Source organism: Numenius arquata, chromosome 2 (assembly GCF_964106895.1).
Source record: "Numenius arquata chromosome 2, bNumArq3.hap1.1, whole genome shotgun sequence".
NCBI classification, from domain to species: domain Eukaryota; kingdom Metazoa; phylum Chordata; class Aves; order Charadriiformes; family Scolopacidae; genus Numenius; species Numenius arquata.
Window position 1 is genome coordinate 12,810,336 of NC_133577.1, and position 26,386 is coordinate 12,836,721.

Below are 26,386 nucleotides of genomic sequence, written 5' to 3' on the forward strand. Positions count from 1 at the left end.
GTCCGCCTCCTTTTACTACCAGCATGCTTGAGACAGATAAGCAGAGAATATTGATTGCTCCTAGAGCATATACCCATGGATATTACTCCTCCCTGTATTGGGAAAGGTCATCACAATTTGTTTTGTCAGTGTATTTTAATGTTGATCAAGATATCATCCGCCTGGATGCAGTCCTGAGTAGCATTCTCTAAGCAATCCTGCTTCAGCAGGGGAGTTGGACTAGATGATCTATATGGTCCCTTCCAACTCTAAAAAAAAATTCAGTGAAATTCAGTGAAATATGTATTTCAGTTAGACTGCTTTTTATATTTCCAATGGCTTTGCCCTTCAGACCAACTTACATACATTTAAGGGTGTAAGTTATTTCAAAGTAACAGGCAGTACTTACCTGGGTTTTATCCATAGTTAGAAGTCAGGGTTTTTTCCCATAATGTGGGTTGCTTGCTGCCCCCTTTTGCAGGGGATCCTAGACTGAACATCCCGGCTGTAGCCTTTCCATAGCACTGCAGGATTATAGCAGGGGCAGTTCCAAAGGCGCGTTTGCAAAACAAAAAGGCTGAAATAGGTCAGTGTGATGCTCCATTTGCTTTTTAAATCCTAGATAAAGCAGAAGAGTTTCAATTCCAAACTCCACAGAGCGAGCCAGCGGCAGGAACCCGTAGCAACCCAAACAGGCCACCCCAAACAAAGAGAGAAGCCGCTCTAGTAAGCCCCAACAGAACTCACAGTCACGCATCCCTGAGGTCTGTGCCTGCCGCTTTTGTGAGCATCAGCAATTGGGACTTTTTGGTTTCTAATGGCAAAAGCTGAAAGAGTAGAAAGCAAAGGGAAAAGCTAGAAAAGATTCGGAGAGAGATGATAGACATAAAGACCAGATGGAGGCAACAAGCACATGGTATGAAAGAAAAGAGCCCAGGGAACAATAGGCTTGACCGGAGTAAGAAAAAGAAAACATGCTGTAAAGAGGGAATATTTAGAGGAAAAAAAAAACCACATGTGTAGAAGTACCTTTGCTATATATTTTTCAACTAAGAATTACTTAAAACAAGTCAGAAAGTGGGAATGTAACGCTACAAATATGTTTGTAACACAACAGAAACACCAGCTGAACACTGCCCTCTGCACTGGAGCTCTAAAATACGAACAAAGAGAAGTCTACCAGGACTGAATCAACGCAAAAAGCCAGTTCAGAAACAAGTTTTTAAGGATACCTGCTAGAATTTTAAGTTTTGCATTTGCGAGGCTCCTGGCTGACAGTATATTATAAACCACTCGTAAATCAATGGAAAGTGTATTTTGAGCAGGCGGAAAGACAGCAGACAAGGCAGAAAGGTTCAGTGCTGTGAGGGACTGAGGGTCTCAGTTTGCAAGGATGTCCTCAGCTGTTTGGCCAACAGAAATGTTTAATCCCATTTTAAAGAGGATGGAGCAAGAAATTTTAACATAGTTCTTCACAACTACCAGCTCCTAATGCACAAAAGAGACCCATTAAAGATATCTAAATTCAAAACAAATGACTGAACAAGACGGGTACAGAGGAAGCAGGAAACCTGAATGGGTGCAGGACTGGAAATGACCTAAAAGTGGGCAGCACAGTGGAAAGTAAGGACGATGGGGAAAGCATCTCTGAAAGCTAATTCCACACACAAGAGATGACTTTCCTGAGGCTGCCTCTATAGCCAGAGGAGATGAGCTTCTCCAGAGCTCTGACCAGAGCTTTAGCCCAGGCAGATGCTCTGAATCACCCATTTCCATAAACAAAGGCCTTTGAGAGTACCTCCCAGTCCATAAGGCACCTGAAAAAAAAAGTTGCTCATTAACCTCAGACACCCCTTCTCCATTATAGCCAAAAAAAAAAAAAAAAAAAAAAAGATTTGGCAGAACACAGTAAACAAGATACTTCATCTGTTCATAATAAAGACACCTAAGATGCAAACATATGCCTAAATATGGCTAAAAAAAAGGACTTCAGCTTCTCAGTAGCATCAGAGTATCGATCAGGTCAGTTCCTCAGAAGCGCATGACGAAAACGGCTGGAGTACAAAGAAACATTGAAAGATTGAAGCGAGATCTCAGAGAAACTCCATCAACAGCCTTCACGAATATAATCTGTTGTTGCTAAAACCGAGCTTTGTGAAAAAGGCACAGGTTTAAGTCCTTCCAGTTTTCAAGTTTGGTGTGATGAGATGCAAAGTGGGTTCTTTCCATCTCTCCTTCCTGAAGCTTTCTGGCCATTTTCAATGGGCGGCTGGAGCTCCTCCATAGGTATTTCAGCAATAACTACACCCATTCAATTCATAATTTGAAGAAACATGATTTTAGTTCCTGAGCACATTCTGCCGAGCATCTCATTAACACCCTGCCAAGAGCACGAGAGGACAGTAACGGCCTTTCATGGGAAAACTGGGAAGGCATCAGCTGCGTTACGAGATTGTGCAGTGTGTAAAACTACCACCCGGGGCAGAAAGCAGCCCCGTCCGTCAAGGATGACATGTGGGAGGCAAACGGGACAGGTAGAGGAAAGTTTATAGTGTCTCTGCCTGCATGAGGCTGAGTTTGAGCCCAAGCTGATTTCCTCAGGCCCGGAAACCCATACCCTGCCACCGGGCGCTGAGCACACAAGTGTGTATCCATCACAGCAAAGGCAAAAGGGCTTTATGATACATGAGGTGTGTCTGAGCACTTCCAATTGGTTTTCAACCTTTCACAGTTATAAGCAGGACAGAAAGTCAAAATCGAGCCAACAAAGGCAAACTGTATGAGCCCATGAAACCAGTTTAAACCCCGTGCTTGAATCCATCTATTGTATACCACAGCACTTAAACTCTAATTTACACTTCCTAATGTGTAAAGTCTGGACGTCCTCAAACGCAAGAGACCAACTTCAGACCTCCTTTTGGGCACCACTTCCCCCTCCCATGGTTTTTTGTTTGGTTGTTGTTGTTTTGTTTGGCAACAATGTGCTTGCAGGACTTCATCGTGCTTTTCTCCTAGGCTGGGACCACTGCTCATTCACTTCAGCAGAACACCTCTTCCACATCAGTTGGGGCAAAGAACAAGGCTTCCGTAAAGATCTACTGATCTTTCTAACTGCATCATGATGTGTTCAAAATCAGGTAAATGGAAGCAGAGACACAAATCACAAGCTTAGTTTGCGTTACTCACCTTTAGCATCATGTGAGAATCAGGAAGGGATTGCAACCATATCCTCTTTCTGTGAACTGCATTTAAATTAAATGCAGCACATCCCAGGGTACGTTAACGAGTAAAACGAAGAAAACCCTGCTGTTGTAAGAATGGGTTAAAACCCCTATTTCTGGCAGGAGCGACAGTATTAGTCCAGAGTAAAATTCCTCTGGGCATTTTAGTTTACCTCATTGTGCTGACGGTTAATTCCACAGTCCCTCCGCACTCAAACACCCCGGAGCTTGTCACCCTGTCACAAAGACACTGCACACGCGGAGAGAACCGCTGCCAGCTGGACGCTCCAGAGCCTCCCTGCTCCAGGACTTAGCGCCCCTTTCAAACTCGCTGACTGCAGAACGTTTCGGGAATCATCCAGGTGGCTTCGGTCAGCAGTGCTGGTGCGCACTCTCTCTGCCCTAGTTTCCCCTCAAAAAAAAAGGTCACGTAATGGTCTCTATGCCCTCAACTCATCTGGCCAGCCTGAATGGAAGTAGTGAAAAAACAGGTAATTCCTGCTACGTAGAGAGAAAGTACCCACATGGCACACCAAACTGCTCTTCTCTGCCAGCACCCACAGCTGTTTGTGGGCTTTCGAGATGCAGCTGTGGGCTCTTGGTTCCTCCACTCAGACTCTGGAGGTCTCCTACTGCCTGATCCCTGGAAACAACTGGACAAGTGATTCTTACCGGTTAAGCCAATCTGTCCTCCCAACTTGTTCTGGCTTAGAGGGGATCCTAACAATCCAGTGAAACATCGCTTATAAAAAGATAAGCTTTAATCCTTGCAAGTGGCAGATCACACACTCCCAGCCAGCGGGGTTCAACCACGGATGGTAGGCAGGGTTCATACACCGTGCACACAGCCTGTTCCCCAAAACACACGGATGTGAACTGAAAGAAATTCCAAACAGCCAAGTAAAACTCCGCTTGCATTCCACACGGTATTAGCAGGCTTGGTAACTGCTGCAATATATTAACTGCAAATGGACACACAGATCTGGTCATACAGTATCTGTATGTGCTTTCATTCTTTTTGGATATGTGAAGTCATGGGAAGGTTAAAAAACCCCACAAAACCAATCAGACACCTAGATACAGCTTCCTCTCAATTTATTTGGCAAAGTAGCAATTCAGACAGTTCACACAGCACTTATTCAAGCTCTTCAAATCTTCTGCATTTCTACTTGTCCCCTTCTCCAAGAAGTTTTTACTTCAGAACCATTGCTCCATCATGGCGGGGTCTTCATTTTCCAATTCCTAAATGCTACTCCTGGATAGTCCTTTCTGTCCGAGTACCTTGACTGTCACCAACCCCTTCAGTGGAATGGGTGCACTAATCCCAACAGCCTTGGTCCCTGAAGTCTTACACCTCCTGAAGTGGCTCTCCCCAAAAAAAGTTGTTGCCGGGTCTCAGCTTGATCATTTCTTCCAAGTTAGGCTAGCTTATTACACTGTGTCCAGAGACAAGAATTTGGATACAGTTGAGCTCATATCTTTCATTTAACTGATTAAATTAGTGAGAAGATGTAAATAAAGCTGAACTCAAACTGAATGATACAGTGACCAAAAGGTTGAACATTAGCATGCATCATTTAAAGATATTTCACTTCAACACCAAGAACTAGATTCACAGTTGATTGTGGGTTAGTACAAATTTGTCAGACGCAAGTGGGTTTTTCTGAATTGTATTTTCTAGAATACACGCTATATTAATTCCTTTATAAGATTAATCTTTGTGTATGTGCTCCCAGGCTGCAGTCAGATCAGGAGGTGGTACATTAACTTCAAAACATCTGAATAAATTAAGTGATATACATCTCTTACATAGGAATAAGATGGGGCTGACCTGCAAAAGGAAGGTTATTTAAAATGTTCCTCTTTCATATTCAGAGGCCTTTGAATTTTAACATTTATACTTTCAGGGATCAATCCTATCACAAAACTATTGTTGTTCCACCATAAAAAGTCAAATATGTTTTTGCAGTGATCACTATGGGTTGTTTTTAGACAAGTTACTTTATTCTATAATCCTTTTTACCATAAAAAAGGAAACAATGATAACATGCTGTTTACTTTAATTCCTTGTTGCTCAAATCTGAGCAAAATGACTCAAGATATACTTCCTCCCTGTGCAAAGCAGCTCACCTCACTGTACGGCTTTGCCGTTTGCTGTTGACATTTTACAGTACCGAAAAAGAAAACCTGGGGCAGCAAAAAGGTGTATAGCCTTCCAACTACTCTTCTATATAAAAATTTAACAATTGCATCTCTAACTGTACTTAAGAGTCCAGAATTCGTTATTCCTTCTGCATGCATCATGTTCTCCTTGTATAGCAATTAACAATTCATCTTCTAAAAAGCCAGAGTTTCTCCTGGGTGCCCACAGTTAGAAAAAATGAGAATGTTAATACAGCAAGTGGCTTTGCCAAAAGCAACTTTCTTTTAGAACCAAACTGGATACATTTTTTTAAAGAATCTAGCTATCTGTATCTCACTACACACTGATGCTAATCTTCCACACAAACACACAACCCCCCTTTTGCTTTTAACGTTGTTTGGCAAAGCAGCATTGCATAAACTGTTCAGTGACTGGGACACAGCTAACATCATATTTACGGAGTTAAATCCATGCGTATCACATCAGTAGCAAGCTATAAACCAAAACAGAATTTCATGACTCCGTTAATTAATTTTGGAAGGAAAGGGAAAACCATGTCTGTTATGTCCAACTTGAACAGCAATGCTTGATAAGAGCGGCCACCCACCTCCGATGTCTTGAAGTTTAATATATACAAATGCCTGGTTTTAAGGTAATAAAGCAGCTGATTGTATCTACTACATGCTAGTCTATGACACCATGTCAAAAGCTTAAAAAGGAAGTTCATCTCCTTTTAGTAGCATCTAGCAGACATCGGAACACAGAAAACCTGGTATTACCTACGTAGTGTCGTAAGGTGCACAGAAGCAGTTTTACCAAGGGACACAGGAGCCGAGAGAAGTGAGTGTTCAAGTACCCCCATCAAAATTAGAGTTCACAAGCTATAGGTCTTCATCTGCAGTTTTGCAGAAATTCACTTTGAACAGATGAAAGTAAAATAAAGGCATGTTAAATAAAACAGTGCCCACATAAAACTTTCCACCATTTCTTTATCAGATTTGCCTTGAGCATCTAAAAAAATAAAACAAACACCACGCTTTTCCATGCTGATAACAACAGTATAACGAAGTCCAAAACAAGCTGCAATGCTGTTGGTTTTCAAAAAGCTTTTAGAACTGGAGATGAGCAGTCCACTGTAACACTATGTTTGGGTCAAGATGATGTAGCTTTTACAATTCATCCCTGCAGAAAGAAAAAACACATGCAGTTATATTTCTTCTCCCCTTGAAAATCAAATTTGAAAAGTTTCTGAATCACATTATGCTTAAGTGCTTGAGCACATCAGAAAAACTTTAGAAAACTCTTCAAGCATTTAAAAAAAAAACCCCAAGGACAACAGCGATCCTGTATCATCTCATACTATTAAGTGAGGTATTGTGAAATATGGGTCCTTCTATTTTACATTTAATGGATCATTTCATTTAATGATCATCCCCTGCACCACACAGCTAGTTACACAGCTACCTGTCATCCAAACTCTGTTGGCTACAGGCTGGCAAGGAACAGAGCCAACTTACTAGACAGAGTATTGGCAAAAAACATCCTCTGTAGCTGCCAAAAAGGCAAGTTTAGCTTCAGCTGCAGTCTCTCAAGAAAGCTAGGAACACAATCTCGCCTCGACGTCATGCAGTTTGTACTACCTATTTTATCTACTTCGCAGGGGAACTTGATTAGTTCCTGAAGGAACTATGCAAAATCAGGGTTAGGTTATGGAAAGGGTGGGGGTCTGTGTGTTAAAAGGAGATTCAGGAAGGAGAAAGGATGCATCAAGGATCCTCTCTAAATCACTGCGAGGAATCTAGAAAATGCAGGGTTTTGTTCCTGCAGGACATTTAAACCACATTGAAGCAGGAAACCCACAGAACCCATATTCCATCAGTGAAATTATCATATATTAGTGATTTGTTTAAACATTTGTAAAGCAATAACTTTAATGCAAAATGTCCATCAAATCTGAAAGCTGTGCACCGTGCCATTATGAATACTGGAAAATTCAAACAGAAGTGTCTGCTTTTTTTTTTCCCCCCAAGGCACAAGCGATCTACAAACTCACAATGAGTTTGCTGCAATTTTTCTTTAAGTAGGTGCATCACCCTCGTTAGCCAAAGCAAACACTGTCTGAATTAACTTCACTAATGTGACTGCTGGCTCAATACACAATAATATTTCCAGCTATCATGCAAAACTAACCCACAAAAATATAGTTCTACATGCACACAAGCAAAAGCTTTAAGGTTACAAAGGCATTATCCTTCAGTAATCACACAGCATGGAACGACAGCATGCAAAACATTCTAAAAGCAATGAAAAGGCTGCTGCAACTAGTGCTTAAATGACTAGTTTTCTATCTACTGCAGCTGGGATGCAAACCGTATGATTTGCTAGTGATAAATATTTGCATTCTTTGCACTTTGCACTGCCTTCTAATAGTGAGGTACTAATCAGACAGCTTCAGAGTGTTGCGGTAATTACAGAAAGCAGAAAAAAGCAGAAGGGGGAAGAAAACATCTTGGCAGGGGTAAAGAATATGTTTATATACGTTTATAGCCAAAGGTTTGGAAGTTCTCCCTATCTGCCTATTTCAAGAATGGGTATTTGCTTACTTTAAGCAGATAAAAATAAATGAACATCTGATACTCGGTTTAAAATGCAGTGCTGGTGAATTTAGGACAAGGACTTCATTCATCCTTAATGCTTTTAGGAGCTGCATTATCAGTTAATATTTACAACTTCAAAAAGCATATGTAAGGAACGACTACTGCTATTGATGGTTTGGTCTCATATGCCCAATTGCTGATGTGATCTTCATCCTGATTCCTACCATATACTCTCACAGCTTTGTAAAAGCCTGGCCTTCTACTGTGACAAGTAATTCTTAATCCTTTAAACCCGAGCTAGATCCTCAAGAAATTGTGAGCCTAAGAAAAACTCCGTATTTATTCTGAAACTATTAAACACGGTAATTTTGTCCAACTGCAGACACTGGCAAGGTTTTTGCATAATGTTGCTGAGACACTTAACGTATTTGAAATGTGGGGTTTTTTTTCTTTTACAAAACAGTATTTGTACTTAAGAATTCAAATATGTGATAATAACATGCCAATATTTTAATTGTTAGTATTTTGCATTGCTTTAAGCTATTCCTGAGCAAATAATGTTCCTGTAAGTTATGTATATCCCTAGATGTAACTTTCAAAGTAAAGATTTTCATATTCTGCTTATTAGAACGTTTACTGTATTAAGGGGATCAGCTTCCCTCAAGAGATTTTTCACTCGCTCTTTGCTACTTGTTATTCTAATAGCAGCATGCCAGCCCGAAACAATGGGATGTATTTGTTAAAATTACACAGCATTTATTTTCTACTGTTATGAGAAGCTGAGCTTGTATGTGCACTATAGTACTATATATATTAGGAAGTTACAGAAAAGTCTTAAATAAATCATCAAGTAGGCAACACTTCTCAGCTTTCCACCTAACGCCAACAGGTTGCAGACTTAAATATACATTGCAAAACAGCATCAGTTGATATGAATTTCAGTTGTAGGGATCAGAAGCTGCCAAGCTATGAAATCTACCAGGGTTCAACTGCTGGTAAAACCCAGGATACTGGCCTATTCTCCCAGCGGTAAAAAAAAAAAGAAATCTGTGCTGCTACAAAGCTTAAAAGCATATTCAAAGACAACTGCTATTTCCCTGTTAAAAATACCCTGTTGTCCTCTAGAGCCATAGGAAGGATGTACTAACTAATTTGTATTTTTCTCCCTTTTTCAGGCCACAACTATTTGCTGTGATTCTTAAACAACTCACCTAAGTTCCCTCTATCTCCATATATGCACTCCTTCCTTCCAATCTACTTACTAGCTCCTGCTTAGTAAGCAATATATATATTTAGGTTCTAAGTCATCACGATAGTCCTTCTCAGGCCCTTGAAATTCTAACAAGAGAATCACTCATCCAATATTGTCAATTGAGGCATCAAAGCAACTTTAAATTCAAGTTAAAGCAAATGTCAGAAGTCATTAGCTCAAAATTACCAGTCTAAAAATAAAGTTAAGAAAGCTTGAAAAATTTTGCCTTACTATTAGGGAAAACATACTGCACATTTCACATTGGGAGTATCTAACTAAAAAACATTCTCAGAAAAATCTAATAGGTAGCATTTCAGGTAAATGTCAGAGTTCATTATCGGGAGGAAAAAAAAATCCCAAATCTTATCAACAATAAGCAATAATAGAAGTTGGGATACAGGTAAGTCATGACGTTTTGAGGTCTGTCTCTATCTCTTTGGTGGAAGGCATTCATACTAAGTATTTGAATGAGCATTTATAAATTTATCTGAAATCTGTAACTCGCTCTTCTTGATCCACTTCAATTTTCTTGTCATTAGGCAGCATTTGACTTTCCCTTTTTGATACACCATTCATCTATGAAAAATATGCTGTCATTACTGATACTGTATTTCTAATTGGTATAAGGCTAAACTCTGAATTTCAGTATCCACTCAGTGTTTCAGCAGCCAATTATTCCTCCCTTCGTAATTTTAAATGTAACTAACATTTTAAATGTAACTTGGAGTTGTGGCATTTTAATCTGGAAAGGTGCTGTTATAAAGTATTTATTATTTGCTATGATCAATCATCAAATTGAGAGAGGAGGTTAAAATGACTAAGAAAAGGAATTATCTCTGCAACCTATTATATCAGTTACAACACATGCATTTTTGCATAATACATAGATTTTAAATTTAACCTAAAATATTTTGCGCAGAGATTCTTTCTGCCAAAGTAAAATAGAAACTTTAACCATAATCATTAGGCTGTATAGCCTAAGGACTTCTGGGCAAACAATTCCTGCTCATTTCAACTGAAATTGGACAACTAGCTTGTCAGGGGCATTTGAAACACTGAATAAGAGTTTATAAGCAGAAACATATTAAAATATTTCCTAATAAATATTATTTCCAAAAGGGTGCTTCATCATGTTGTATGTACAGGTAAGCAGGATACAGTAACAGCCGAGGTCTAGTCACTGCAGTTTTTGCTCAGAAATGTTAAAATGCAGAATTATAATGACAGTATATCAGCAAGTATGAATTTAGCATGTCATTTATAAAATACTGCATTAGTGGAAATTATTTAAGTTAAAAAAAAAATTTGTTAACTTTTTAAAAACAGCTGCCTGTTCAGAGATAAAATGCATGATTGCAAGAGACTCACTTCTAAGCATTCCTTACATTGTTATTCTCTTTAAATCATCTCTCCACATGCAAGTGAACTCTCAGAGAGAAGTAAAACCAGAGAGATCCTAATTTACACAAGAACTGCCAATACGGTAGCCAATAAGCTGTGTTCTCAACCGTGCGGCACAAGAAGCCTTCTCTCCTCCCTACTTATCAGTAAGAAAAAAAAACATTAGTAATTAGGAAGTTTTATGTGAAAAGATAAACATCCTTGCCAGCTTAATGACATAAGTGGGCACCTACTGCTGGATCTCTGGCACACTAATGCATTTCATTTTGTACCAGAGAGAGGGTTCCTGTGTATATTCTCCTTCCAAAGGTCCCATGGAGTCACATTTAGAGAAGATTCCCACTAATATTTGGAGCTTAAAAATACTACTGCAGCTGAACAAAAACTTGAAAATTATTGACTAAATTTAAGGAAATCCAACAATATTCACAAAATAAGATTCTTTATTTAGTACCACAACACCAATTTAATCAAAATCCAGGAGTCTTTTCCTTCCAGCTAGCCCAGATTTTCTTTTGCTAGCAGTTCCAGTTTTACACAGTGAAGAATGATGCAAAACATCTGAAGGTAGGTTTGACCTCAAATACCACTTAGAGATCAACTCACTGTTGTGCAGCCCTAGTAAGGAACTGCACTAACTTCTCCAATTCGCGAATGGCTAAGCAAAAATTCAAGGGGTTTCTTGCCAACTGGAAGGTCTGATAGCCTAGGAAAATGCTACTGGCCTATCGATTGTATTTTGTGAAGGGATGCCAATTCTTAAAGTGATGAAACAGTTACCTGCATTAGGAAATGAAACTGCATAACATAATGTAAACTAAGAGAATGGCAAGCTATACACACAGGATTCTTGAGCTGCTCTAAAAACAAGTTGTCCAATGGATTTTAGATTTACAACAGTCTCTCATGCACTACAGCTTTTATTATAGAAAAACTTAAAGATGCTCTTTCAGAGGAGTCTCTGATTGATCTCTGCTCACAGCTCTTCAACAAGTTCAGAAAAGTAAACTGAAATCTAGGAAGTGCAGAAAAAAAAATATCTTTCATCTTTGATGCTATCATAGATAACAAATGCTGATTTATAATTAGGAGTTTCCTTAGCAGCAGCTGGCTGACCACAGACTTTGGAATCACCAATAAAGAAAAATTACAAAAAAGACAGATTCAGCCTCCTGTAAGGGTAGCAGTTCATTGGCAGTTATCCTTGAGAAGGGAATGGGAATTTTCTTCAGATCACAAAAAGAACAATTAAAGAAAAAACATTACAAAAAGTGGACCTCTGAGATTTCCTTTAACAGAGATTTCCAAGTCTGAACCAAATTTAAATATATGTAGCAAGGAACAGTGTCTATGCTACTGTAGTGATCAAGGTAACCCTTCAGGCTAAGCACTTAACTTTTCTGATAACACCAATGTATATTCTTAACACTTAAATTTAAACTAACTAAATAAAATCAAAGTATTTCAGAAAAGAACAGAAACTGCTAAGAAAACCTGGGGAAGAGAACTGCACAATACTCTGGACTGCAGAAGGCCCAAAAACAATCTATGACTTCTTCCTGAGCTAGTAAAGAGATCAGAGTACAAAACTGCACAGAAGAGGTGCAAAGACCTTAGAATTCTAGTCCTTAATACACCCCTCCACCTTCACTAGCAGCACAGGATAACCACTGTCATTCCAGAAAGCCTTCCATAAACACTATTTATAAGAACACACATTGCTGCTACAAAAAAAAACCCCGTAATTGCTACTATAATCAGATCAGGTGGAAATGCAGAAAAATCTATAAAACTTCTAGGCAAAAAGGAAGGCTTAAGAAGAACACTTCTTTCTCTTTTGTAGAGTAAGCAGAGCATGGACTCCAAACTTGTCTAAGTCCACCACACTTGCCAGCGGAGGAAACTGACCACAAAGCAAGACTTCCAAAGCCTTACAAGAGGCAGGAAACCCTGAGTACCACACTAAGGGAATACTGGCAATATTCGAGGACAAAGTATTAATTTACATAACAAATACAAAACAGCACGCTTCACAAGCTTTGAACTAAGCAGTAACTCATTAAAGTAGTTCTAAGAGTAATTTGTACATGGTGGCTATACAGCAATCCAAGAAACACTGAAATAAGGTTTCAGGAAGCAGCAGTAACACAAATTGCTTTATTTAGACTTTTTACGGACATTTTCATAGCTTAAACTCTAAGTGTTCATGTGTCCAAATCACAAGCTATATTCCAGAATAAACTCAAAAATCTAGATTTAGGAGTTATAAAGCTCAAACATTGTTTTCAGAACTCAATACACATCTGTGCACTTCATTAATGTAGATAATACATTCACAAGCATTTTCTGCCAGGAAGCAAACCAGGACTGCTGCTTTGTTCATTGACACACTAATGCCTAGTAGGGTTTAAGCCAGCAGCTGTGTTATGTCTATGTTACTGGCCATTCAGTTCAGCAAACTGGAAGGGTTACTACCTCTAGAAAGGCTTTTAGAGTTTGTTGGCAAACACAAATATGTCCCCATCAGAGACAGATGACAGACTTTTAATAACATGGCTGAGAATTTTCTGAACTCTACTCAATCACATTTATACTTCAGAAAAGAAGGGATTATCTTCTCCACTTCCTGATACTTGAAGGCTGAGAGAAAAGTGCTTGCAAGATTATCTATATTTCCCACAAAGGATTTTACAAAGATTTTTCTTCATTGGTGACATTTCAGAAAAATTAAAAAATGAACACAGAATTACCACTAACTTACAGGACAAAATAATATTTATTAATTATGCTTAAGTAGCATTTTACACTTTACCCTCATTACTGGGCAAGCTAGTTATAAAAGGTTTATTAGAAGGGATGTTTAAATTTAGAAAATACTGTGTTCAAAACAACAAATAAGAAACTTCAACACACCAAAGACTAAAGAAAACATGTCCAGAAGAGACAAAGTGCAACCCATGCAATATTTTTCTTCTGCTTTTAAATTAACTCAAACTTAGCATAACCTCCTTGTGGTGATGCAGTAATGCAGACCGAGTCACTTTTCACGGTATGGAGGAGCAGAAAGCAATGACAGCAGCAAAGGCAGGCTTTGCAGTCTATCTGCTTTAAAATTCACACCCTTTCACCTTGCATGTGTGTGGAAGAAGTAAGTGGAACAGAAAATCACTTCCACCTGGACCACTGCTTCTCTTTATCTGTTAAAGGCACATATATCACTCCCATCAGAGGCTTCATTTTGACACTGCCATCTTCTAGTTTGTCATACTGTTCGAGCATCTGGTTTCCCCCTGCAGGACCAACTGGTAATATCAATCTTCCGCCGGGTTTTAACTGGTCTATAAGCTAGAACACAACACAGAAATTAGAATGTAACCAGCCACTTCAGACAAGCTGGATACAAAGTTCGTTATATTAGATTAATAATTTTGCCACAATTTTTCTATCTACTGTTATGGACTAGGTAACCAACTAGGAAAAATAAAAAATGCAAAAATAAGAGTATCACAACAACATGGTACAACAACTGGTATTATAGAAACATTCACAATAATTTCATATAATTCCAAAAGAAGGTAAAATAGTAATTGGATTAACTGGGTTGGTTGCAGTTTTAGTTCCTACCTAAGAGGGGGAAAAACACATAAATTACAAATAATTTTTACAGTAGGTTCAACCTTTTTAAACTGCCAGTTTTAATTGTTTTGATACTTATTGTGCATCAGTACAGGCCTATTGTCTAACATTTTTGGGCTCCCCTAGAGCCCTCAGGATAAGATTTGAGATTTGTGACTTTTTAAAATTTATCTTCCTGGAATAATTTTAGTTGTTTGAATACACTCCCTACTCAACAGCTCCTCTTTCATTCTGTAAATGGAACAGCATTTTATGAAACTAGTCTAAAATATATCATTATGAGTAAGATAAAAGACATGTAACAGAGTACAAGAGAAATGTTTGGATTTATTTTTGGGTTTGCTTTCATAATTGAAGAAGGTGGCTAATCACAGTAGTCTTAAGGAAAATTCAGTATTTCCCAGCCCCCATAAAAAAAATAAAATCTTAAGCCCTCTTACTAACAGAAGTTATAATTAAGAACTGTTTTGCTCACTAATAAGGCTTTAAGTTACCTTTTTAATTGTCATCTGTCAACGCTTTGCTGGGAACACACACCGAACCACCCCAAAATAAAATTTAAAAAATATAAAACAATGGCCAATGTCTGGAAATGTTTAATGTGTCTATAGCACCTCAAATCTCCAGTTCTTCACTATTCCTCATTTAAAAAAACACAACTTCACTGGTAACTAGCATATCAAAATCATATTAAATATTCCCATTTACCCGATGAACGGAAGAGAAAAAAAATACTATCTGCAAGAATGGACTTCATGTATGCACACTCTGAAGTCCCAAGTTACTCCTCAGCTTTTCTAGTAAGAACTGCCCTGTATCCACTCTGAAAGCTACCAACACATGGCATTGTCTGTATTTCCAGCTGAGCGTATCACTTTTCCAGCAGGCTCAATGCCTTGGAACCTGGGAAACAAATACTTCAATTTTGCATTTCGATGTTTGATAAACCCAAATTCATTTGTTAGATAAAATGCTCCAGTTAATTGTCATAGGAGAGGGCTGTGCACAAGTCATTTTAAGATATGTTTATTTAGAGTAGAGTTATTAGAACATGTAACTTTTGCAAACCAACAGGAAGCCCAATTATTACAGAAACAAAAAAAGCCCATACCATAGAGAAATACCACCCAGCCCTCTGATACTCCCAGCAGTGCAAGTCTACATATATATGTATGTAAAATGTTCTTTACAGCTTAGAGATCACTGAATCACACACATAAAACATAAAGGCTTACTGCTTGGGGCACAACTGGTGCTGCAGCTCCTACATGAATCGCATCATAGGGAGCTTCTTCTGCATATCCCATTCTTCCATCTCCCACTGCAAGAAAACACTTTCTTTTTTTTAACGTTTTCAAAAGGAGTGGACAAAACAGCTGATCTGCCATATCTATAGGTAGATAAAAAGCTATCCTCAAATTTCAACTAAAATTGCTGAGCAGTAATAGCATGATGAAGTCAGTTTAAAAATAACACAATTGTAAAACAGATGGAACAAAACACCTTCATAGGTACATACACACACTTACAGAAGATACGAAATATTACTGAAGCGCCTGAAATTACAAAGCATGGATTTATACCAAAAGTTCTTGGAGACACAGGGTCCACCCAGAAAAGACACTTAATAATTTTGTGCCCTGCCATTCCAATGCAGGTGACTTTTCCTCTTATTTAGCCTGTTAACGCTTTACTTTGCCTTGCTTTCATGTAGACCATCCCTAAATATAATGCAAACCATAAATCTAAGGCATTAAATCTCAGAAGCGCGCATCAGAAGACTTCCAAGGTGAGGAAAAGACAAAGCAAGTATTCACATGGACTATACACCTATAGCTGCACTACGGGTTGGAATCAAAGTCCACACCTACATTCATACATTAATGCAGCACCACAGTGGTCCCACGCATCCCCCTTTGCCAGATGGGTCTCGCTACCTTTCCTGCAGACAGTTGCACGACTAACACAGATAACCAGGTCAGACCTGTGGCTAAAGCTCTAAGCTAAAGCTCCAGGTGGCTGCCTGAAGATGTTAGGAGTAATTAAGTTCTTCAGAGGGCTACCGACACAGCTTCAGCTTTGGTGGAGAACTGAGAAGCACCCTATTACAGACATCTCATACCATCCCAGTCATGCAGGATGAAAGGTGAACAGATTGCATTTAAGCTACTGAAATGTTGCAAACTAAACTAGACCCTGAGATAAGTTTTGAAAGAAGATGGTGTGAATGTGGCATCACAGTATTTACAGGAAACCAACAGGAAATTCAGAGCAAGTTAGGTAAGTGCTCTCTGGAGTTACTTAGAAACAAAAGTAGTGAATGAGGCTAAACCATCCATAAATTTGTACTCAGTAAGTGCAAAAGTCCCAGTAATCAGTCAAGAAGAAAAAGCAAGGAGGTTAATGAACATAGTCTTCTCTCAGCACAAGCAGACGTTTGGGGTTTCCTGTCTTCAGACTGAGCTTCAACTTCTGTGCAATCATTATTACCACAGGTTAATTAAAAGGCTGAATGAGTCAAAAGAAGTTCTAAGCCTCTGCCAAAGGCTGAAAATTTGTGAACTTTTTCCCTTCCAACAACTCACAAGGCAGGAAAAAAATACATGGTAGCCATAGCAGGTTTCACTTTGACTCCAGTGACAGGGAGGGCCACCTGGACAGTAACAACACACAGAAGTATCCAAGAGTGTACAGAAAGATCTGGATAGCTCCTTGAAACAACTAAAATTAGGCAGTTTGTCATCTTTCATATTAGGTCCCGAAACAAGACCCTGCAAGGACTTTCTACACCCAAAGCTTAAGGTCTATAAGAAAGCACATTTCCCCAGTAGCTGAGAAGCCCCTTAAAGCTCAGTGACTTCCTTGTACCATCAATTCTGACCAGGTGCCCAAACCACAACATCAGGACAAGCTCCAACTAAGGGCCACAGGCAGAAGCTGCCAAGCAAGAACTACCAGTGCTTCAAAAGACTCCGTGCTATCAATCACCAATTCCAATAAGCCAGCTTTTATTACTATTGCCAGTAATGAAGATGAAAGTTCCAGTATTTCCAGGGCTTAATCTCTCTGACTTTTCCAAAGTAGGTTCTGCTGGAACAACTATCTCAATGCAGTCAAGTGTATAATTTATATTTGCTTATATCTTAGTAGCACTATAAACCTCCTTTAAAGAGAAAGCAGTGATGTGTTACCGTATCAAGCCGTATCAAGCCACTATTCTATTAGAGAAGGCAATGGAGAAAGACCTCTTCAGCTCAAAAATACAAATAATGCTTAGAATGACGTTACATGGGCAGACAGACCCTCATTCCCTAAGATGCAGCAGTGGGCATTAAAAGGAGTGATCTCCAGTACTGCTAGCAAAAGAAGAACAGATTGCTAAGTTGAAGAAACAGTGTGAAAGAAACTGCTGTTGTCTTCTGAAGAACACATGTATTCTGAGACTTAAACGCACCTTGTGCACTGTCCAGAGAAGTCTGAATGCGACTTCCGCATCTTATAATTTTGCTGACAGTGGTGAAAAGGACACAAAACATCTAAACCTTTTGCTCTTAGAATCAACAGTCCAAACCAAAGCTACCATCTTCAGAATCAGTGCACCTCCACACACACACAAAAGATTGATTTTTTTTTTTTTTAATTATTTATTTTTAAATTTATTCTCCTTTATATGCATCAAGCACAGCATGGCTCTTCCCTTTTAATATTCACAAAAATTCTCCTGGCTACAGCAGTCAGGTATGTATCCACCCACAATGGGAACACACTTTTAAATATCCAGAAGGTTTAAAAAAAAAAAAAGTTAAAGCAGCATTCATACATTCAACGGGATACAAGTTACTATATTATTCAATGTCCAAGGGGAAACATCAGTCCAAATTTTGAGCTTGTACTTGCATCCTGAATAACATCACCCACCCTACTCAGATCTCCAGTTACATGCAGCCTCTTAATGAAGCAACCATGGCAGTGGCTGGTGATGACTGAGGAAAGTAGTGTCAGGACTTTCTGATGTAAAAGGGTTTTGCAGCTTGTTTTTGAACCTAGACCCGATAAGCTGATCATGGTACTCAAGCCTTCGGTGTGTCTAGGCAGACCTGTTTCACACAGAGTTGTAGCATGAGCACAGAACCAGAAGAAAACTAGTTTGCTGTGGTTAGAATGCCCTCATCCCCTCTGGCTACATCTGCATCAGCAAATGTACAGTACAATAGAAGCAGATCTGTACAGCAGATCAGTTTTTGCTGAGAACTTGATGTCCATGCAACATGCGCATTTCAGAATGATCACTCTGGTCCAGTTCTAGTCTTATTGGCTTAATACCCATTAACGTATCAAAAATATTTGGTTGCTTCTCAGAGCACATAATCCAGTCTAGCTTCATCCAAAAGAAATCAAAGTTTGTGCTCTCCGGGAGTACTCTCATGTGAGCCAAAGCATGGTAAGTGGAAGCAGTTGAGAGACTGACCTCAAAGGCACCTTCCTGATTTAAATTAAAAACGAAACAAACCACACACACACAAAAAAGCAAAAACCCCCAACAAACTAAAATAGACACCCTTCGTATACCTATTCCCAAATTCTCAGTGCAGTTCTACTACTAATTCACCCTGAAATAATATTGATGCTTCTGAAATGCAGTTATGGCATACCTGAGGTGTGACAAAGCAATGGAGAATGTTTGAAGCCTACTTGTGAAAAGCCAGGAGCTGTCATAGAGTTCCCATCACCAATCAACCCTGGGTTTTCAGGGTTTTTTGTATGTGTGTTGGGGAGGGGGGTGTTGGGGGTTTTTGTTTTGTTTTGTTTTAAAAAACAGCTCTGTCTGGATTCTAGCTCCACATCAAAGAGCACCCAGGAATCCAGCAGAGTTGAAACATTCTTCTTCTCCACCTAATTCACAGAAGTGCTACTCATCCATCTGTAGTTTTTTTAAGTGTACCTCACAATAGAAGTCTCTTAGTCACCCTGCTACACAGCCAAACATAATATAGATTATGATGTTTACTCAGAATTTTAGACCCCCAAGAGCATCAGATTTTGTTTCAGGTACAACCAAAGGCGTAAGTCCAAATTGCTCTTGTACAGGAACAATAGAAATTATCCCCTCATTCCCCCTCTCCAGCCCAAACAGTCTCAGTATAAGTCCTTTTCCAAGAAAGTTTAAGGCATAAGTGTTCTCAGTGAGTGACGCTGCATTTTATACACTTGTACTTGTACATGTGTTGATTGGCTTATTTTAAAAAGATTTAGAAGACTCCCTCATCCGCAAAAAAAAGACCAAGAATCAAAATGGTGATTAAGCTAAGAGCCAAACATCACATAATAATCATTTTTCCAAGTGCTCTTGTAAGAAGCCTCAAAATAATCCAGACTTTCAACTTCTTCTTAAACTGAACAAATAGAATAATAATGAAGGGAAAGCTTTCCTCCTGTCAGCTTTCCATCTTCTAACAAAAAAAAAACCCCAACCAAACAAAAAAACACCAAACTTCTTTTTCTTTTTAGTTAAAAAACCAATTCACTGTCCTTGTATAATTTTTGCATTATTTCCCCTCAGTAACACTGACTGAATTAAAGTAGTTTGGTGTCAATTAATCACTTCCCTAACATACAAATATTGTTGATTTTAAAAACAAGTGAAAGCAACTTCAGTGATGCATACTGCCAGTCCAGTACTTTTTCTCTCAACTATGTGCAGCTTTCTCAATTACTATATCAGAAGTACGAAGGCTTTGTTAAAACGCTTGAGTTTAGATAACAGTACATTTAACTCATGAAAAGTCATGCGTTCAAACACAATTTTAAATAGCAAAGTTAACATGACAGACTTTCAGCATGTATTTTCACCAGAAAACACTTCCTTGTTAAGCTTCTCTAACAGAATGATTACATATTCTTTAAGATTACCAGAAGTCATATTCTCAAAACTGTGTGACAATGACATTTTTCAGAGGCCTAAAGATGACTTGGATTTTAAAAATTTCATTTGGCTCTTCTTTCTTTGGTTTAACTTCTTATATTAGAATTTTTAATCACATCCAATTCCAGTCATTTTCAACCAGCTGCTAGAAAGAATATCAGTTTAATTAGTAAGTATATCGGTCTGATGCTCACCAATCAGTTTCACTCTTCCTGAAGACAGCAATGTGGGATCATCTTTTTTGACATTATTTATTGAGTCATCTACTAGTTCTTTGATATGATCAATTCCTACAACTTGTCCTTTGGGACCAACCTGGAATAAAAATATACAGTTGAATAATTTCTACTAGTTTTGATTTATTTATAGAATGAGTATTTCTATCTCCTGATCCCATTTCTCTAAAATAAAAACAAAACCAGTGAAGTGGTAGTATATTTTCCCAATGTTATTAGAACTACTGCTTGAAATAACACATCCTGACTGGTAGAAGTAACTGGTAATTCAAGTTTGTCAGTACAATCTTATAAATGCTTGTTAGAGCCATCTTTTTGAGATGTGATTCAGTTAAGTTATGCTATTAGCGGAGATTTTTTCCCTGAATTTTTAGTAGTTGAATTTGATCGTGTTTGCATTACCTGCAGTAGAAAGTAACAACTTCAAGGACAAATACTAGAACTAATCTCATTTCAATTTGAAAAAACTTACTTAGAGATCAAGATCTTTCTAGAGAAGACCTTACTTCAAGGAAAATACTAAGTCGTGCATTTTATTCTAAGTTATCTCAAGAATCCAATTCTTTCAGAAGCAAATGCAGCAATTAATGGTTAGGGATAAACTACTTCCCACCTACCCTTGCATTCATGAATCTCCTTTCAGATTTATAGCTCTCTTCCACAGGAAGAGTGGAACTTTTGAGAGCTCATAACTCACAAAAGATCACAAAAAAATCTGTGTATTCTGAGTGAAAAAAAAAGGCTTACTAACAAAGCCTTCTCCATTATAGGGATTTCTTCTGGAATCGTGTCTTTATTCCAGAAAAATTATTCCAATTTTGGAGAGAGGAGAAAGAATTCAAATCTTAAAATCTGACCATTTTTAACAGGATCCAGCTCAAAGAACACAATGGCAGATTATGTCCTAGCAGCCCATGTTGTCATACAACTTAGTCTTTGGACACATTTTTCTGTATCTTACATTTTAATGTTGCTAAGACATGGAAATTAATAACTGGTTATTGCTACAATGGGGATTATTTTTTTTTTCCTGTTTTATTATGGACAAGTCCTATGCTAGAAACATCAAAAGAGCAGTGTTATCTCTTCTTTTTCAAGGGGAAGACCACCAGCCTAGCCTTTGAAACAGAGCAAGACACATAGCAAGTTTTCTCTATGACAACCACAGGTTGCTATCTGGAGGAATGCCCAACAGTCAGTTGTACTAGAAGCTGGCAAAAGATCCAGTGTAGTTCAACAAAGCGTAATGTCACAGAAATTAAAATTTAGCAAAGTGGTCATAGCATGAAATAGCCTGATATAAAAGTAAGTGAACCTCCTGCTGCATGGCACAGTCCCTTAGGTTACTTCCAAGTCCTCAGTTATCTCTATCTATTGCTCTGGAACTTTGAAGTGTGCACAATCGAGACAATAGCAAAATGATAAAATTTTTGGTATTGCCACGGTTTGTTTGGAATAAAAATATACCCCACTCTTTTTATAATTCCAGTACTTACAGGATTAAAACTACAATTCATTTAATTTGCCAGCAATCTTTAAAAGTAGATAAACTTACGTTTGTATGTTATGTAGATAAGTTTATCACAGCCGTTTAATATGAAAACCAAAAAATCTTAAAGATGCTTTACTAGTCTAAGTGAACATAAAGCTTTCCCAGAAGTACCATAAATGAGATCATCATAGTAGTAAAGCTATCGTGACATCCACATGCACTCAGGCACTTGAGCCACAAATGGGAGCTATTTGTTCCAGAACTCAAGTAGACTGAGAAACAACATCTATATGATCCAGTAAGCACATCCCCAACTGAATTTTGATAGCAAAACACTTTCCCATCATTGCCCATAAATATATTTCAAGCTTTTGTTACTGTTAGAAACAACTTTACAGAGAAAGAAAGTCAGACCAGTACATATTGTCTTATCTACATTCATTCAGGTGGATGAAGCAAGTTCCATATTGCACAGAAGTAATGCTATCAAAGAGAACAAAAGCATTTATCCAATATTTCACAAAAGTCTGTAAGGCATTCCACAGCATAGCACCAAGGAGGATTCAGAAGAGGAACATGACATTGATATAGCAATAAAAAGATAGTGTGATTAACCTCAGCAAAATTGGAAAGAGATTTCATTTTTGTGGTAATTCCGACATCTATGCAGATGTTTTCAGCTTTTCTTCCATAGATGTTTTAAAAGAAAAAAGGGCAGAACCACACTTTAACAAAAATGGCTATTCCTCTATGCATTCGTAACTTTTTAGTGAGAAATACGCTACACTTTGACAAAAGTTTTAGCACTGTAGGATTGGAGTTCCCACTCCAAGTGCTACTAGCACTTGATTATTGACTACAAATTAGACCCCCAAAAAAAAGGCAGAAAGTTGAACAAGTGACATTTAAGATTTCCTCTAAACTGCACTTTGGTTAACTTATTTCAATTTTTTTATTTTTGATTTTGCAGCTAGCACTTAAAACAACTAAATATTTTTTTGCTTGTGCATTGCCCAGTCCTAAACATTCTTCTCTAATTCTTAACACAGGAAACCAGAAGTGATCGCAGACTCAACAGATCAGTATTTGAAAACAGAAAACTAAGTAGCAAAAAAAACTCATATGAGAATTTATCATATGCATCACCATATTCCAAATTAACTTATCAGAAAGACAAAAAGTCTAGTTGGCAGTTTAATGAAGGTCTCTGCTAGTTATAAAGCAATGATAAAGTCCTGGAACAGAGAAGGAAGAACTGATTATATTCAACTCCATAAATTCGTCTAACAGTAGTGTAGTTACAACCATCATAAAACAACTTTTTTCATCTTATCTTCCTGATGTAAGATAGGGTGGAACCACAGAGAATTCCTTATGTACAGAGATTAAATTACTTGAAGAATGTGAAGAGAAAATAAATTAATATCTTAGGAAAGATTAAATGGATACTTATAGTGATGCTCACACAATATAGTAACAAGAAAAAAAAAGTTAAATTCAAAGACAATTTACATAAAGACCACATATTTTCCTGTAGAAATAGGATTCTTTTAGGTCTCAGTAAACTCTCATCATAGCAGGAAGGCATGACAATCGATCACATTCACAGCCGCACAAGATAATGTAAAGATTGGGCTGGACAAGACAAACACCTCCTTCCTTCAAGCTAAAAAGGAACCACTAAAATTAATCAAGAAAAAAAAAAAAACCAAAAAAACTTTCCCTCTAGGCAGTTTCTTCACCACCACATGATTTACCAAACCCTTTAACTCATCCATCTAGTACCAGTTAGGGTAAGAAATGGGTACTAACCACACCCAGGAGAGTAAATTATTTTCTGTATAATATATATCAGTCCACTGTACAAAGGATGCTCTCCCGTCCCCCCTTTAATTCAGAGTTATGCTACAGTTCAAGCAGTTCTGACAATCAAGTGATTAAACTAAGTATCTCACCATTCGCGAAAAGCATGCTGTAAGGATTCCACTTCCAGATCCTACATCAAGTGCTTTGGCTCCTTCATGTAACTGATCAGACAGAAGTTCAAGAGCATATGCATGCTAAGAGAAGATGACAGAAAATTTCAAAATATTTTTAAGTGTCTATTTTACAACATCATACCATAGAAATCACTGTTAGCTACTCCTGAATACTTATATTTTTATAAATTACAGAGTCAGAGTAATTTAGCTTGGAAAGGATCTCTGGAAATCCTGTGGTCCAACCCTCTTTCAAGACAGGAGCAATTTAAATTAGGCTGCTTAGAGTCCTGTCCAGTCAGATTCTTTGTACAAAGAACAGAATTTCCACAATCCACAAAATCTGTTCTAGGGCTTAACTACACTCAATGGGATTTTTTTTTTTAACCTAGCGACTAATTAGAATTTCCCATGTTGCATTTTTTTGTCCACTACCCCTCATCCTATCACTGCGTACCTCCAAGGAAAGTCTGGCTCAGCCTTGCCTGTGCCCTCCCGCTAGGCATTTCACAACAGCATCACTGCAATAAACTATTAATTAAATTTGCTAGGATAAATATTTTATTTCAGAACCTTTTGGATGTTTATAAAATCATCTATACCAATCACATAGGTTTAAAGCTTACCATATGTGGAGCACTGATTGTTGCTTGGAAACCTGTAAAACAAGAGAATGGAAGAACATGTTGATCATTGTGCAGACAGCAACCTTGCCATCTTTATTACCTTGACTGTATAATGCAATACCTTAACTGCCACCCTTGTTCAGGACACTACACACACACCCCCCAATGGTTACACAGGTACTCTTCCTTCAGAAGTGAGTTAAGATACATCATCTGAAAGCTATGTCATGCCAACTCTGGACAGGGAAAAAAAAAAAAAAAAAAAAAAAAAAAAAAAAAAAAAAAAGGGGGTCTATCCTTGACTTAGATACAATCTCCATTTTGCCACTATATAGCCTTAGCTTGATCAAGTATGTTGAATTCAGAAGAGTAATGTCTCCCAGAATAACCTAACGCCTTTTTCACTCGGTCCCTATGTAAAAATCTGGATTTGTTAGTTTGAGTTTGATGTGGTGATAAGAAGTTCCACCTAAACATGAGGAGGAACTTCTTTACTTTGAGGGTGGCAGAGGACTGGAACAGGCTGCCCAGGGTGGTGGTGGAGTCTCCTTCTCTGGAGACATTCAAAACCCGCCTGGACAAGTTCCTGTGCAACCTGCTTTAGGTGGACCTGCTTTGGCTGGGGGTTGGACTAGATGATCTCCGGAGGTCCCTTCCAACCCCATGTGATTCTGTGGTGAGGACCATAGAACTTCTGGAGACAATAACCTCATCTACTTTGCAAACAGCACACACCTATGAGAAAACATGGAGGAACACTCACCTATACTTGTTTCTTGAGAGACATAAGCTTTTGAGTATGTATCTTAAAAGATTTTTTTGATTTTTCCTATACAACTAATAAAATCCTATTACAATTCATAATTCTCACCTCCCACTATTGAGAAAAAAAAAGCATTTTCCTGTACAAATAATAAAATCCCACTACAATTCATAGTTCTCACCACCCACTATTAAAGAAAAAAAAAAAAAATCAAGAAAAAAGAAATTAGTTCTTTCGCATAATTCATTCTCCTGTCTTAGAAAGACAAAATTGGGATATGGATGGTGAACAACTGTCCTATGAGCAGATCTTCCCATGTAAAGCCTATCTTCATATTAAAATAAATAAATAAATAAATCTCATTTAAAAGTTTGAGGAACTCCTCACTGATCTCAACAGAATCATTTCTGTAAAGAAAGACTGTTTCTGACGTAAACTGAATACAAGTAATTTTTAAGTACTTAAACATCAGCTGCACCAACACAAAATGCTGTGGTTTAATAAATACATATTTACAAATAGTAATAAGGACTAAAGGACATGTACTTGACATACCCAAGTATGCCAATTGCATTCCCTAACAAATTGAAACTTAGTTAAAAGGTGTTGAATAAACTGATAAGGAACTAAACACCCTTCCAAATTTCAAAAACTATATTTACATTCTTAACATATATGACAAAAGCAGTCAGTTATGCAAATTAGAACAATCTCAATCATTTTTACAAGATGCTCTTACCTATAGACTGTGGAGAATCCATGTAAGGGTTGTATTTTGCATAGTGGCAACGGTCTGTAGCCAGCATAACTTCAAATACCTTGTCTGATTTGATTATTCCATTTTCTATAAATAAATAAATAAAATTGAAGGCATTGTTTCTCTTCTGCAATGCAAGAGCATGTGAAATACATGAATATATACCTAATAGTGTGAGAAACCATGCTACTTACCTAACATTTTAACCCTCATCATACTAGAATTTAAACTGTGTTCCATAAATCAAACAATGCTTAAGCCACTGAACTTGGAACAAGACTTTCCTGGCAGTTACAGATGCTTTTCTGAAACAGTAGATACCGTTTGCAAAGACCTATCCCTTAGAAAAAAAAATAATCAATTTCATGCACACCTTTGATA

The 26,386-nt window shown here is 37.9% G+C and overlaps 1 protein-coding gene across 4 annotated transcripts in view; it reads right to left on the reverse strand.

Annotated features, from left to right (window-relative positions):
* Nucleotides 1–4,279: 4,279 nt before the first annotated feature.
* The window catches only part of PCMT1 (protein-L-isoaspartate (D-aspartate) O-methyltransferase), a 34,307-nt gene continuing 12,200 nt past the window's right edge, over nt 4,280–26,386 (reverse strand). Inside the window, exons 2-8 of one of the 4 annotated variants that reach the window (XM_074144526.1) lie at nt 25,988–26,092; nt 24,486–24,517; nt 23,836–23,940; nt 20,347–20,467; nt 15,465–15,550; nt 13,769–13,938; nt 4,280–6,525 (exon numbers count right to left, since the gene is read on the reverse strand). In XM_074144526.1, coding sequence (XP_074000627.1) covers nt 6,513–6,525; nt 13,769–13,938; nt 15,465–15,550; nt 20,347–20,467; nt 23,836–23,940; nt 24,486–24,517; nt 25,988–26,092 — 632 coding nt within the window. In that variant the 3' untranslated portion in view covers nt 4,280–6,512. Of the gene's footprint in view, nt 6,526–12,729; nt 13,939–15,464; nt 15,551–20,346; nt 20,468–23,835; nt 23,941–24,485; nt 24,518–25,987; nt 26,093–26,386 lie in introns of those variants that run through there. The other 3 variants (XM_074144525.1, XM_074144528.1, XM_074144529.1) reach the window with 3 other exon arrangements.